Here is a 16,766-nt window from a genome sequence, read left to right as displayed (position 1 = left end):
AGTGGCACACCTGTGTCATGCTTAACAGTACTAATGTAGAGGGTAGCACAATGTGTGTTTCAGCCCACTAGTAGCATTTATTTAAATGCCTTAAGTACATGACCATCAACAAATAATTTAGTGAATGCAGGAAAAAAACACAAACGATTAGAAAGAAAGAATAGCTTTCATAAGATATTTATTTAGAACATTTGTATAGCGCGGCTGTCACCGTACAGGCATCCTGGCGCTGAGATATCTCCAGGCGGGGAAGCACGGGGGGAGCAGCAGTACAGTGGCCAGCAAGTTAGCAATTAGGAAACAGCCAGGTTTTGACACGTTTCCTAAAAGGAAGGAGTTCTTTCGTTTGACGGATATCTAGGGGCATACTATTCCAGAGTTTAGCAGCCGCAACTCTGAAACATCTGCCTCCGGTCCAAGCTTTTTTAAATCTAGGCACTTTTACAAGGCATGCCGTTGTAGAGCGAAGTGCTCTGGTTGGAGAGTACCAGTCAAATATGGCTTGCAGAGAGCTGGGCCCAAGTCCATGCAGGGCCTTGAAAACGAGACAGAGGGATTTAAAGGCCACTCGCTGTTTCAACGGGAGCCAGTGGAGTTCGGCCATCGCTGCTGTGGCCGAGGATCTCCTCGGCCAACCAAGGGCCAATTTAGCAGCGGAAGATTGTACTCTTTGAAGTCTGTCTAACAGCAAGGCTGGAGACTCGAGTAGCAGCGCATTACAATAGTCGAGGCGACTTAGAATAGTACACCTGACTATTAAAGCCCGGGCCTGTAAGGGAAGTAGTGGCAGGAGCTTACGTAGGGATCGAATGAGGGCCGAACAGGTGGACACTGTAAGAGAAGGGATCCTTTTCTTCAGCCTCCCTACTGATGGAGAGAGAAATTACAATATATAACCACAGATAATAAGTGGGCCAGAAACAAACAACAGAAAGTACTCTGATAAGAAAAATCTTATGAAACCAAGATTGGGCAATATCTCTTGTCAAAGCTAGAAGAGGTACAGAGGGATGTAGGAGATAAAATACCAAATGAAGGTGTAAAATAGGAGTTTTTTGACAGGCACATTCAGAAAAAGGTCAGAAACTTACCCCAAAAGCATATCCAAAACAATTGTACTCACAATTGGTGAACAGCAGTTCTCAGAAAAAGAAAGCCAAGAGTACCAGTCACACAACCATTAGTAGCTTTGAGTTTCTCAATTGCCATTGCCTGTGTTATACTCACACAACCAAATTGATATGCAAACCATCTGATGAGATAACTAACAATTCAAGAACCCCTAATGCAAAGTAAAAACATAACTAACATAAAACTTTATTGTCCATAATCAAAAATGAAGAACCAAAACAAATAAATGACAGCAAAATATCTCCAATATGCTCATGTGAGGCAGACACCCTGGGAGCATTAGGTTTCCTGTGATCGTGTGCGTGGTGTTTTTCTACGGAGGCGTTTAGTACTTCACCTATCTCATAAATAAGGCTCCCTGTTTTCCGTTTTTACAGATTTTTACAGATAAATACAGACAGAAAATCATTTATTTTCCTGTCTGCATTTATTTATAAATGTGGATAAAAACGAAAATTGGGTTGTTTTTTGAGTGATTCTAATTGCTGTCAATCATGACTGCCAGGCCAATAGCTGTGCAGATTGACAGGCAAAGGGATTTCAAAAATGTAGGGATTTAAGTAAAGAGCTTCAAACAGCAGTAGATTTGCACAACCTTGGTGATAAAATTTATATATTTTCTTGAAGTGCATATTTTACCATCTGAGTGTGTTTATATCATTAAAACCTGCCAGTCCTTCAGGCATGGGTGAGCACTGACTGGTTAAATAAATGAAGAAATATACACATATCAGCTTCTTTTTTTCCACAAAACCTAAAATAAATATGGATAAATACAGGTAAAGCTAGCAAAAAATAAATATGGATAAATACAGACAAATTGACTAAAATATAAATACCATAAAACCGGGAGCCCTAATCATAAAATATGTGCACATCATATATTAAATGCATGTTGTTTAGTAGATTCCTATCGATGAGTCATCGATACAAGGTGAAACGTCATATATGCAGATGTTCTGTCCAGCATTCATATGGAACCTGATTTGTTTTATAGCCCAGAAGGGACTGTGCCTTCAGGGATTGTTTGATACACATAAGGAGAACACAAATAGTAAATGGCCCCATTTAATGCTATTAGGCCCTTGATTTGATGATATATGATTCCCTTTAAATGACATAGCAATTTTCAAAATAAAATCAAATAAGATGGACCAGGTCTCAGCGATTTAAAAAAATAAAGAGCATACCTTCCCTGTCCAACCAACTCCTTTCCAGATGCAAAAATATACCAAGATCCAGGCGATGGCCAATGTTATTGCTAGAGGCCATCTGATTTGCCCAGGTTTTTCCAGACCATCTGTCATTTGATGCATGTTTCGCCTGTAAAAGATCAACAATAGTCATTATATATATACAAGTAGCTCATAAAATTCTTGCTTAAGAGTTGAACATGTAATACAGCAAAATTGTTAAAACGTAGCTTGCTTTCTTTTCTGTTAACATCACATAGTATCACATAGTGACTATAGTATCTACAATGATCAGCTCACTGTAACTAGGTGAAATTATTCTATGTATACACTGTCAAGTATATGTAGAGTACACTGACCATGTTCATCTCTTCATCATACACTCCACTCTTTATGTGTATTGTAACAAATAAGAAGAAGGATTGTTATTGCTCTCCAGCTCAAATATTTCTTTAAATATCACAAGGCTTAAGTGACATACAGGGTGTTAGATTTCGCCCTTTTTGGCTAAAGTTCCCTAAAATGTTTGCTTTTCCCCTTCGACCTTTTTTCTGACATGGGGTTGCCAACTTAGATGCTTTGGGCACATTGCACCTGCTGATCAATGCCAAAGTGCAAGTGCTCCCTGTGTATAGTGTAACGGTAATTGGATGTCCATGATTGGTATGTTTGCCTTACCAGTAAAGTTCCTAGTAAAGTGCACTTTGTGTGCCAGGGCTGGTAATGCAAATGCTACTAGTGGGCCTGCAGCACTAATTGTGCCACCCACACAAGTAGCCCTAAATAGAAAACTCAGGCCTGCTACTGCAGTGCCTGCGCTCAGTTTGTTGAACTTCCTTGTTGTCCTGACAAGTGCACCCACTTGCCAGGCCTTACCCTTCCCTTTTTATGCACATCAGACATCCCTATGGTAGGCCCAATGTACCCCCTGGTCAGGGTGCAGTGTATGTGAAAGGTAGGACATGTAGTAAGGTGTGTAGCATGTCCTGACAGTGAAGAATTTCCAAATTAGTTTTTCACTGTTGCAAGGCCATCTTGCCCATGTGACAGAATGGGGGAGGCTGTGTAATATGCTTCCACCCTATCTTCCCATAGGCTTAAGATGTAAAGGGTGAAGTTTATTGTGCCTGAACTCACAATTTAATAACACATCTTTTTGTGAAGGTGCTTTTTGAATTGTGTGTTTAGAAACCACAGTTTTAGAAGTGGCTGGTTTCTTTGTTCTAACAATTCTGGTTGTCTCTGCCTGGTTGTGGATTGACTGGATTTAATTGTTATAGGATCTGGTAAATGTCTTGACCCAGGGGAGGAGGTGCGACAGCAATGGGCTGACCTGCATCTGGAGTGTAAAAGGGGAGGAGTAGCCCCTGGAGGTTAAGAGAACTGGGCTGCTGCCATAAAACAATGGTTCATTCTCCTGCTGAGTAATTGAGAATCCAGACCCCACTATCAAAGGAAGAAGGTGTCACTGACAGGGAGACACCCAGAACTGGTTTAGGTATGGGTCAGTGCCCCCGTGAACACAAAGACTTCAAAGACATTTAGGGTATAACTATGAGAGTTGCAACCCCTGGTCTTTGTACTGATCAAGACTAACAAAAAATTGAAACTTCTTCGCGGGCAAGAGGAACCTCTGCCAAAGGAAGAAAAGCTAAAGAGACTGAAGAGAAGGGCTGACCCTTGCTGTGTGTTCTGGGGCTGGCATGCAGTTCGCTGATTTAACTAGGGAGAGGCTAAGGGACTTGCTGTGTGCCCCCCCTGCTTGAAAGGACTGTGCTGTGTGCTGTGTCCTGAAGTAACGTGTCTCCAAGGGCCCGAGGAGAGCTGGCTCCCTGTTGTGGAAACTCAGGAACATAAAAGTTTCCAATTGTGTCTCAGTCACGCTGTGTGTGTGTGTGCTTTTTGCAGCCTGAGACCTTCATAAAAACTGCCCCATGATCGTGTGCACCCAGAGCCCAAGTGAGTCTCAGTGACGCTTTGTGTGTGTGTGCTTCGTGCAGCCTGAGACCTTCATGAGGATTGCCCTGTGATCGTGTGTACCCAGAGTCCAAGTGAGTCTCAGCGACGCTGTGTGCGTGTGCTTCATGCAGCCTGAGACCTTTATTTGAATTTGCCCTGTGACTGTGTGTCCCAGAGCAGTCTTGTTCTCTGCTTCGATCGACAGAATGTCCAGAAGTACTGCGATCGCCATTGCCATCGACCCGGACCGGCATCCCCAGAGGAGCTGTGAGAATTCAAAGCCGCCGGCCCGAACCTGCCTTTGCCAAGGAGAGACCTCAAACCATCACCGTCAGGGTCCAAGTTCCACTGCTCAAGATCAACAAAGTCGCATCGGAGGCCCAAGCCACGAGGAGAGGACAGTGAGATCTTACCCCCCAGGTAACGCTCAGCGCGCGTGCTTGAGTCACCGCCTGGGGTGGTATGCAGACTACGAGAGAAATGCTCTCGGCCTTTCCCATCTTTGCAGCTCAATCCTCCGCTCAAGTCCGTATCGCAGCCCTTACTTGCCGAGGATTGGCAGTACCAGGGCCGGAGTGTAGAGCTGCACTTTCTTTTCCATCATAACAGTGTTGGGGGCATATTTTGGCAGTAGCTGACAGTGAGTCAGTAAGTGTGGCATAGAGATCATTCAGAGCACCGCGATCGGTGCCGGAGTACATTATTTGGGCCTTATGAATTGCCTGACTATTGCATTACGAATTGCATTATTTATTCATTATGAACTGCCTGATTGCTGCATTACGAATTGCATTATTTTTGCATTACAAATTGCCTGATTGTTGCATTATGAATTGCATTATTGTTACATTAAGACTGGCCTGATTGTTGCATTAGGTATTGCATTATTTTTGTGTTACGAACTGCCTGATTGTTGCATTACGAATTACATTATTTTTGCATTACGAACTGCCTGATTGTTGCATTACGAATTGCATTATTTTGGCATTACTAACTGCCTGATTGTTGCATTATGAGCTGCAATTATTTTTACATTACGAAGTGCCTGATTGTTGCATTACGAACTGCATAGTATTGCATTAGGGCTGCATTGGATCATCGAGAATTGCTCATTAATACTGCAAGAACCTACAAGGGCTTGTTGGCCTAATAAGTACGCATATGTTGGATTTTTATCGTGTTGTCTCATCAAATATCTTTTTTTTTATAAACATATAATTGTTTTTTTATGAAACTCCGGTGGAGTCCATTTGTGGTGTTATCATTGGGTTACTGAGAGCGTGGTTGCAAACACTTTACACATTTGCCTTGGAGATAAGCCTTGCTGCTCGTGCTAAGTTAGCGAGGGGGTGAGCAGGGACTTTCTGAGAAGGTGTCCTTCCTCTCCCTGACTTAGAAGCAAGCGTCCCTATTTGGACTGAGGTACCTACCTCAGCCAACAAGAGACCCCCAGTTCTAACACAGGGCAAATGCCATGGTTTATAATGCCACTGACTCGGTAGCATTGAACGCCCTATTTCAGGAAACATACAATAAACCAAGCACACATTAAACCAGTCAGTACATTTTTCCATTATTTTCACTTTTTAGATAAAAACGTTTATGTTCTCGATATCAATATTTTCACTAAACATTTCTGGTCTCAGCAAGGGGGTTACACCCTTGGCTCAGCCTTCCTCAATAAACCCTGTTCTTAGAAACAAGGTATCCTTACAATATTTTTCTGCTCATAATTCAATATTTTCCATAATGCGATGCGGTACATCAACAACAAACCATTCTATTACACCTTTTCATTTATTTAATTTATTACAAAAACGTGTCCCCATTTCCAAAAATTTAAGTTATTCAATATGCATGTTTGTGTGATTGATTAGTCATATTGATTGTAGCGTCAAGTTTTTATACCGTGATTCAGAGAACAGTGATAGAATTAGCATTAAAGTGAACATCTCACTACTATTTTTCATATGACCAAATCCTTATGTGACACTTATTAAACCATCAATATTCATTGTAATACGTGTGTCCCACGTTTCCCTTGATTCTTTCAAAACGTTTCCCTGCTCTACCTTCGCGCTCACATCACTTTCTCACTCATTCCCTATCTGTTTCATATACTTCTTCCTCCATCTTCTCATCCATAATCAAATTCAAGGTATAAAAGATTTTACTTATTTTTTCTGTCAGTTATGATATGCTTAAATGCATTCAATGCAATGTGACAGAAGCAAGACCTCTTTTTTTGTTGTGTTTGGAAAACATCTTGGCCCTCATTAGTGAATTGTGAGTTTGCTGGTTGGTAGCCACTAACCAAACATGTACTTCCACTTAAATCACAGGCAAAGGTTTCTCTGAACAGTGGTAAATCCCTAGATGTTGGAGCACCTGCCGGTCATCACTAGTGAATCAGCAGGGAGGTGGCCTATGATGCATTGGTGGTTCACATGCAAAACAAGACTGTCCTCTCACAATGCTGAACAAAAAAGCAGAATCATACAAAAGAAAATCATTTTGCAGATCTTCTGTAGGTGATAAATGAAATGTGAAGGCTGCATCTTTTCAGCGCTCTGAGGGCCAGATGTAGGTAGGCTTTTACCGGGTGGTAACGGCCGAATTCGGCCGTTACCACCCGGTAAAAGCAATTTGACATGTAGGTCCTTGTAATTTACAGACTTGGTAAATTTACCGAGTATGTAAAATACCGAGTCGGTATCATTACTGATTCCGGACAATTGGTATGTAGGTGGGACTCTTCTGAGTCCCACAAGCAGTACCACATCGGTATTTTACCATCAAATACTACTTGATGGTAAAATACCGTTTCTGGTGTGCATGCACATGTGTGCATGCACGCCTATGCCATATGACAGGCAGACCTGCCCTTAGGGCAGGTATGCCTGCCACATGGCACCCGAGCCTCTTTTGGGGGTGCCAGAGGGTGTCAAAGTGACACCCCCTGCACCCTTGTGACATTCGGTATTTTCCGATGTGGTAAATACCGACCGGTATATGCCCAATCAATCCTATGGGCTTCAAAGCCCATAGGAATGCATGGGCATTAACTGGTCGGTATTTACCACATCGGAAATTACCGACTGTTTCCGATTCGGTAATTGCACATCTGCAATTACCTACATCTCGGTATTTTTATTTTCCGACCTCTTAAATACCGAGTCGGTATGACTCGGTATTTAAGAGGTCGGTAAATAAAAATTACCTACATCTGGCCCTGAGTGAGTTCTGGCCTTTCTAGACCAAGCCATTGAATCCCTCTATTTGCGTCCTTTACTGGCTGAAGAAAAATACTGAACTTGCTTGGCTATCATATGCCCTTAGCGACATGTTGTGAAGCAACATGGTGTCCTCCGGCCCGACATGTTCTATTCCAATGTAATGATCAGTTTATCCCTTTTGCCCACTTGACTGTCCAGGGGCTCAAAATCAAACAGGAATGACGAAGCTTACTTTTAAGTTTTCACTGTCAAGTCTTTAATTGCTTATGGCCTAGGATAATGGTGCTGTTTAAAGGCTGGTAAATAAATAACGTATTGCTTGCTGATTTTGGTTATTCTTAGTCTAGTAAGACTGTGTTTAAGAATTTGTTAAATACAGGATTTTATTTGAGATGTATTAGACCATGGTCTCAGACATATTAGCCACACCTCTTGTGGAAGTTCTTAACTTCCTAAGACAAACCGGCTTTTTGAGCCATCCAACTTTTTTTTACCTGCTGAAAACATTGTGTTGCCATGACACTGAATGTGGTGAGGGGGGGATTGAGAGTATCTCAGGAAGAGGGCAAAGTGACCTCATCTGCTTGATTCATTATCAAGCAATGGATTAAAAAAGTATTCACTTATATAAGTACTTGGAAAAGTAACTCTTGTCCTTCCATTATTAATATTCCTTTGATTGGTTCAATGAAAACGCAATATTTAGAAACACATTATTCCTTTTTAGGTCGAGCTGGAGAAAGCATGCGAAGCATGCTGGAGTCCAGCTCGACAACTATAGCCGCCCGTCTCCTCGGAATCTGAGACAGGGGAAGGGCACGAGTGCCGATTTCTCCTCGTGGGCGCGCACGGCGCCGTGCCCATCTCCTGTCTCACATTCACAGCCTCTCTCAATCACACACAGCCACACTCGCGCATGCGCACAAACACACATGCAGGCACAATGCATCATTACGCACTTACAGACACACAGCCCCACATATACACACGCACAGCTAACAGACATACAGTCACATATATACATACAAACGCACAGCTACACACGCGCACAAACACAGCTACACCCACACACGCGCACACACCCCCATCCCCCCTCCCCTGCCGCCACCCCCTGCTGCCACCCCCACTAGAACTAAGCCCCACTTACTGCATGGGCGCAACTCCAGACTTCAGCCGCCACCGCGGGGCTCTCCCTCCGGCATGGGAGCCCCGCCCGCGTCACCACTGCTCCTCTCCTGGCCAGCCACTCCTTGGGCGCGAGCTTCCAGCAGGAAACGGAAGTTCTGCCCCACGGCAGTGTTCGTCACGCGCACGTCTTGTTGTTTACCATGAAAGCCGTGCCGTCCCGTCCCGCAGTTGCTCCGGCCTGGTAAAGTCCGTGTTATATAAAAACACATGCCCACCGCTTCTCGTAAAGAGCACTATGCCGCTCTAAGTTTAACATCAGCTGCCCCCTATCCCCACATTCCTGGCTCCGAAGCTTTTTGAATTATTACTACTTTTTAGAAGGACGCAGCGTCTGCTTCATGGACCCCGTTTGTTCTTTCACTCTTTTTTTTATTTTTAATTTTTTACAAAAAATGTGTATTCTGAGCATGGCTCCCGCTTTGGGAACGCCGCACTGTTTCATTTTTTTTTTCTGACTGGAATGAACATTCATTGCACGCTTCCTATAACTATGGCTGGCCCTTTCAATCACTGTCATGGGGAGATAACTTGTCCCACCAGAAAGCAGTGTGCCCTGGCTGGGGTCTCTGGAAGCATCGTGCTCTGCCTGGTTCTCTCTGGAAGGGAGTGTACTGGACCTAGCTGTCTCTAAATTGAAGTGCGTACCGCAGGGCACTCTCTGGGTTATGTTTCTGTTGCTCTCTGAAAACAGTACGCAACGCCTATTATTCAATTCTGATGCTCTCTGAGGCACGTGCAGTGCTAGTATTTAAGCACTTCTGGTGCTCTCTTGGGGCAGTGTTCATTTTAATTGCTCCTTGGAAGCAGTGTGAAACACAAGATATTCCCTGCAATTAACTGTGCAGTGTCGTATGCTCTCTGCATGGACGTGCGTGTCTGTTATTCCCTGGAAGGGAGTGTATAGTGAGTGACTGGTGCAGTCTGGGAGCAGTGTGCAGGTCTGGTGCTCTCTGGAGAGAAGGCTACAGTGACCGCTACTCTCTGGGGACAGTGTGACGTGCCCTGGCAGGGAGCGTGTGTACAGGACCTAGTGGTCTCTGAAAGGGCGTGCGCACCGCATGGCGATCGCTCTCAGGGAAAAGTTGCTCTCTGCAAGCTGAATGCAGCACCTGTTACCCCTGCAGTGTGCAGTGTCTAGGAAGGGAGTGTGGAGTGACTGTTGCTCAGCTCTCCGAGTGCAGAGTGAAGTCCGTGGTAATCATTCACTGGGAGGCAGGGTGCAGAGAGGGTTCACCCAGGCACCGCGTATACAGCACCAGGGCATCTCTGGCAAGAAGTGTGGAATTCTGGGCACTCCCTGGCACGGAGTGAGTAGTTCCTGGCACAAGCAGACCATATTCCACATGGCGACCTTTTTTTAGGAAAGGCATGCGGAGTCGGTTTGGCACGCTATAGATCGATTCCTCCATTCACCACTTCAAACATATGGGCTACATCACCATCCCTACATACGTGCACATGCACAAATAGGGTGTGACAATTACATGCTTTTTTCCCCTTCTTTTTACAGTTTTATATAGTGCGACCCCGACCGGAAGGAATCAGAGCGCTATCCATGAGCACCAGTTACGTTAAACACATTCATTCTTGGTAGGCACAGGGAGATGAAGTGATTTGACCAGAATCACAGGATGTTGAGCCAACGCAGAGACTTGAATCTAGTTCCCAACTCCAAAGTCAGCAGCTCTGGCCTCAGTCACTCCTTGAATATATAACGTGTTCCTTGTGTTTGTGATATGCTAATTAAACTCCAGTACACATTGTAAACAAAACATGGAGTCATTCGCATAAGGCCGGGCGTATTTCAGTGGGGATGAGAATTGATGCTTTTAAAGTGTCTAGGACTCAGCTTACATTTCCTGCTCCTTGGCCACTTCAGCCGCCAGTTTCTCCAAAGGTATGTGCACCGTAATTAAACCATAAACGCAAATGCTGCGTGTGAATGCCTGTCACAAGCATCAAAGTGTCCAGAAGCGTTTGAGGCGCTATAAAAAAGAAATTAAGTATAATAAATGTCTGTATTTACAAGAGTTTGAGCTATTGGATTTGTAAATGACAATGCCTTTTATTTAGGTGTTAATTATCAAAACCGATAAATAAAACGCATTGTCATTTGCAATGCCAATAGCTTTAACTTTCACAAATGCGAGACCTATTGCATTGCAAATGCTTGTTGATCTTAGTATCCGTTTACAAGCAAAGATCTCCATTAAAGGCGTTCCAATTAACACATAGGGCTTGATTACAACACCAGTCGGACCAGCTTTCCTGGTCCTGTTGGATGCAGTTGGACTGCCGAGGTCTACTCCACTGACAGGCCGCTGACTCAAACAGCATTTCTCCGACTACCGAAATGTCGCTCAGAGAAACTCAGCAGCCATAGGGCAGTACAGGGATTTCTGACCGCCATTCGGATTACGATGTGGGTTTCCGATGACTCGATCGTGGTGGTTCGACTGACTGCCTCGAGTCATCAGAAATGAAGGCTTTAGGGTGCATACTCACCCAAATCCGCCTCTCCTGCCATAGATCCCTGTCTCCAGGTCCCACTACATCTGTGCAGCTGAACCCCCATGACTATGACCCTCTGGGAGCCAGAATCCAGGTAAGTTCTTCTGCGGTGTGTATCACCATTGACTAGACTGTGCACATTCTGCCATAGTCCAGCAATGGGGTCCATGGAGCACAAGGCATATCCCCATATATGTCATGCATGTGTATACAAGTCATGTTTTTTGTGATTTTGTATGCACTTGCAGCAACATATTCGAGGATATGTGCACTGCTATAGATTCGCCCACTGCGCTAGCAGCAGTTGCATTGTAATACAGAGGGGGACACTTCCCGGCGTCAGCCATCGGAAAGGGCTCGCTAAGACGGCGGTAAGACAGTTGGTCCGACCGGCATCGTAATTAGGCCCTTAGCCTTTATTTATGCATGAGTTTATGCAAAAGGTGTATAGAAAGTAGAGTGGAGTGATATTTTCTTTTCTCCAATGCCAACACTCTGTACGTCTTTTTCTCTTAAGAGTCCAATAATTGTTCATCAATCCTTGTGCTAGATAAAGTTTACCACATCAGAACATATACAGGTACTCATTCGCGATTCCCTTTCTGTTGGCTAAAAGTGGACCTGTGCACATATAGGTTGATTACATGGGTGGAATAGCTGCTCAAGACTTCACATTCTGTTTGTGTCATATGAATGGTGGAAAGCAGGTTCCTAAAATCCACTTGTCTCATGTAAGGGCCCTTAAGTCTGAGAGTAGTGTAATTTAATATTAGGGAGTTGCTGCCAAATATTTGTGCGCTCCTATTAAAAATCAAGTGAGGGTGTGCGGAACGATTAAAACTCTCCACCACCTGTCGGTGCCTTCTGAAGGCAAACCACCAAGTGACTGCAATATTAGCTCCAAGGGGAGGTGGACATTTGAATAATTCCTGGGCGTTAGACTTGGCATCATTGGTGGGGGCTTCCCCTCTATTTTTGCCTTTGCCTGCTATGTTTTGCTGTGTGTTGGACTTTGTTTTGCTGGTCTAGATGCCGCGGGCACCTTGCCACTGATGTGCAGTGCCAAAGTGCAAGTGCGCCCTTAGTAAATTGTTGTTATGGATTGGTGTTTCCATAATTGGCTATTTGATTTACTTGTCAGTCCCTAGTACAGTGCACTGTGTGTGCCCAGGGCCTGTAAATCAAATGCTTCTAGTGGGCTTGCAGCACTGATTGTGCAACCCACATAAGCAACCTGTAAATGTAACTCAGGCCTGCCATTGCAGTGCCTTTGTGAAGTCTAGTATTGCCATGCCGACTTGGCAAGTGCACCCACTTGCTAGGACTTACCCTTCCTTTTTCTTACATGTTCATAGCCCCTAAGGAAGGCCCAAGGTACCCCTGTTTACATAAAAGGTAGGACATGCCTTGATGTGTGTGGCATGTACTGATAGAGAAATGTTTCCAATTTCATTATTTACTGTTGCAAGGCTATCAGTTCCCATAGGATAACATGGGGAGTTTGCTTGTAACATCTTATAAACATAATTACTCCTGGGAACATGATAGGAAAATAAAGTTTGATATGCCTGAACTCTGAATGTTAAAATGCATCTTTTAGTGATGGGGGGTTTTAAATTCTGTGTTTGAAAATACCACTTTTAGAAAGTAGGTATTTTCTTGCTTAGCCAACTAGTGTGTCTCTGCTAAGAGGTGTATTGACTGTCTGGCTTTACAGTGACAGGGGCTGGGGAGGTGCAGTAGCTCTAGAGAGTCTGGATGAGTCAGGGCTGGGCTGAATAGACCTGAGCTGCATTTAGAGTAGGGGGAGATTACCTTTCACCTGAATGGGCCTGGTCTGCCGAGGGCAATGCTGTCTCCACCTCCTGCCAATTTTGACTGAGCACAAGGCTTCTCTGCCACCAGAGAACAAAGGATTTTGTAGTATAAATATTGGGGCCCAGATCCCAGGCTTTTAGATTACTTCTGGGAATCACGAGGAACCTTTGCCAAGGAGAAGAGCCGGAGAAACTGATGAGGAATACTGCCCCTGTGCTGTTTGCTGTCTGGGATTGGCCTGCAGTAGCTACTTGCTACCAAGGAAAGGAGAAAGGACTTTGTTGTTTGCTGTGTCCCCTGCTACAGGAAGATCTCCAAAGATGTGAATTGTGCTTGCCTCCTGTTCTGAAGTCTCAGGGACACAACAACATCACCCTAAGTCCCCCCTGAACGCCTCTGCTTAGAGTTCTGACCTGCTGAGAGGTGCCAGCCAGTGCTCTGGGCCTCTGTAGGTTGTTTTGTGACTAGAAATGGCAAGAACTGTGAAAATGATGCATCACCTGTTTCCAACGCAGTGCGAGAGAAAATTACCCATGCATCGCTGCTGCCGAAGAGTCGACACAGTGCCTGCTCGCGACTGAAGTGTATTCCGTGCGATGAATCCTGTGCACCGATCTCCGACGTCCAAGATCACTGTACTGTGATGCAGGCCCAGTTGGAGAGGACTCATCGCACCGGATTGTTACGTATCACATTGAAGCGTCAAGTCTGTTGCATCGTTGGGGGATGCAGTAAGAAACTGAGGCATCACCTTCCCATGCAGTAAGAAACAGACGCATCACTACCTCTCAGTAATGCTTAGCCTTTGATTAACGTGGTTGTCTGTCAAATTTGGGGATTGGCCCACAGCATTTATGGATGTTTTAACTTTTTGCTACTCTAGCAGCTGGAATTTGTCATAGAGTGACAGTAGTACTAATATTTTTATGGACACCATTCACAGAAAGGGGCTTTAGGATAGCCCCTTTCAGGTTCTGGTCACTTTGGAAAAGCGAGATTGTAGTGTATTTTAGGATCTGCCCACAGTGATACTCCACACTTTTACATTTTTTATTCAGTACTAGCTTACCCGTCGCGCGTTGCTGCGATCTCAGAAGAAAGGAAATTTAAGGAAACTTGTGTCATTTTTATTGAAACGTATTCATTTTAATATGGAAAACATTTCAAAGTGTTGTTTTAATTCTGTTTTTTTATTCGAGTGCTTGTGGATACACGACATTTTTTGTTTTTCCACCTGGTGCGTAGAAGAATAAATCAGAAGGTTTTCCGACGCGTGAGCTGGCCACATACAGTTGTCCATGTGAGAAGCACGGATTCTCCAAATCTAGTCCACACACTTGCAGCGATTGTCCTTGTGCTTTGTTGATGGTCATTGCAAAAGCAAGTCGCACCGGAAAGTGTAAACGTTCAGTATTGGAAAGATATGAGGGCCCTGGGGGGGTCGATATTTAACCATTTTTTTGCCAGAAACCTTCGCGGGAGTGTACTCAACAACTTTTAACAATTAATTTTTAAAAAATTATTTGTAATTTTTATTTTTATTTTTTTAGCCAGAAACGTTCGCAGGAGTGTACTCAACAACTTCGCAAAGTTTAATGCAGATCGGCTGAATGGTGTAGTAATGCATAAAGGACAAACAGACATGCTTTGGTTTTTAAATATATAGATGATTGGAAAAAGAGAGGAGTCTGTCATAGAACTGCATGAGGGAAGTCAGTTTTCCAATATATCAGTTTCAGAATATGTCTTTTGTGGAAATAATTGCACATCATCTGGCCCTCCATGGTCCGCAGGCAGAGGAGAAAAAACCCAGCAGTGTCCTGCCCGCCTAGATAAAAAAAAGTGGCTTGAAGCCAGATACCCTACAATGTTTCTGAGAAACACCAGCTGCAAGCATGTTATTTTAAAAGCATATGTAACAAAACATGTTGAATGTTTGCTTTGCATTATCACTGCCTACTCCAACTCTGCCTTCACCCAGAGCAATATCCTCTGAGGTAAATCTTATTTAAATGACTGCAACTGAGAATGACCTCATTATAACTACATTTGAATACACTTTAAAATATTTTGTACAACCCTAAAAAGTAGAACTAAATGATGCTCTTCATCTAAAACAAATGAAAGGCAATTCTGCAAAAGATTGCAGGTATGCAAATACTACCCAATGGTCTTCAGGTGAGCAGGTATCAGAGGATTGTGGGTATACAGTGTAATGTGTGCAGTAAACTGCAGCATAACTTTGTTCAAAGGACAAGAGGCTCTGGTAACCCAGTTGTGGAGAAAACAGCTTTAGAATCATTTAATTGTAGGCAGAATCTTAGCTAAAATATGGAATTGATAACATATTAGATTGATTGGCATTAATGTTCCTTCCAGATGTAGAAGTAAGCTTGCTTCGGTCTACAAAATCTCTTTGTTTTCTATGTAACTCTGTGCAGTTAACCTGCGTTTTGGGCAATGTTGATGACTGACATTCCATTTGCACTGTGAATGAGTTTTATTGCACTATAAGAAGTAGCAACTCTTTAAGCTAAACCTCAACTCTATACAAGTTTTCTGCTTGGGACAGCATACACTGTAATGTCTTTCCTGCAATCTATACAGTGATGATGTAATGCACAGTTACAGTGGTAGACCTGTTGTGAAGTCCGACTTCCAAGGGACTTCCTAATGACAGAGTCACTGCACCCTTTCCATTAACTTCTGATGGTACTCTAGTAACAACGTGAGGTACAACTCATTTTCAGAGGCACTACACACTTCTGCTCATGTTACATGTTCTAGTAATGACGCAGTATTAACTCCTTGCACAGTTAGCAGTATAACAAGAATGAAGCAGATAAACAAATTAACAGTTAGGTAAGGAAAGGGGAGGGAGGTACGTTTATGACAAAGGCATATTCCATGAGGGATAGTGCACTGTCATAGTATGAGGGATCCATTGTTTCCAGGCACAAAATTACTGAAAAGTCCATGTTGTGCAGGAACTGGTGTGCAGGCAAACAGGAGGGGGGCACGTGTTGTGCCCCCCCTCTGTGTACCCACATGAGGAGAAGGCACAGGGGGACCTGCAGGGACCTTGTTTCCTCTCCACCACAGTGTTCATGGAGTCAGAACCTCCATGACACCGCCAGCAGAGACAAAACTCGTAATATGCTTGGTGGGAATTTTGTGCCCTCTTGACCGCTGCAACAACGCAAGGGAATGGCAGTTCCCTGGTGGTCTGACTGCCCAAATTGTAATAGGGTAGTTGGGTGACTGCTACCACCGCGCCCCCCACGAGTCTGGTGGTCCGTGGACCGACAAACTTGTAATCGGGCCCTCTGTGTATATGTCTGCATGCGGCAACCTGCCTTGCACTTTCAGAAGGGATTAGAGATCTTAGTAGTGCTGGTGTTACAGGTGTGCCAGTGCTATATGTATTACAGAAGCGGCCACACAAGCATCTGCACCCTCTTCTGTAATACTAAAGTGCCACAGGGACAAACAAAGCTGGATCAAATGCCTGTTGCACCCCTGGGACGCTTTCTGTAATATTGCCTATTGATGTCAAGTTTACTATGTCATGGTGCAAATGTGGACTGCCATTCACGATTTCTAAGTACAAACCTGCACAAGACTTTAAGAAGAATGTGTGACGAAGAAAATATGGAAATGCAGTAAGGATTACTTTGAAATGGTACACATGTAAGCATGCACTACTGGTTATTGAGTAATAGGGCAGATC

The 16,766-nt window shown here is 43.9% G+C and overlaps 1 protein-coding gene across 1 annotated transcript in view; it reads right to left on the bottom strand.

The window, feature by feature from the left end:
* SLC6A1 (solute carrier family 6 member 1) overlaps positions 1-16,766 on the bottom strand; it is a 598,500-nt gene that overhangs the window by 284,487 nt on the left and 297,247 nt on the right. Inside the window, exon 6 of the mRNA XM_078661404.1 lies at positions 2,322-2,454. Coding sequence (XP_078517530.1) covers positions 2,322-2,454 — 133 coding nt within the window. The remainder of the gene's footprint in view (positions 1-2,321; positions 2,455-16,766) is intronic.

This window comes from Lissotriton helveticus, chromosome 9, assembly GCF_964261635.1.
Source record: "Lissotriton helveticus chromosome 9, aLisHel1.1, whole genome shotgun sequence".
Lineage (NCBI taxonomy): Eukaryota > Metazoa > Chordata > Amphibia > Caudata > Salamandridae > Lissotriton > Lissotriton helveticus.
This window is presented reverse-complemented; position numbering and strand designations above follow the sequence as displayed.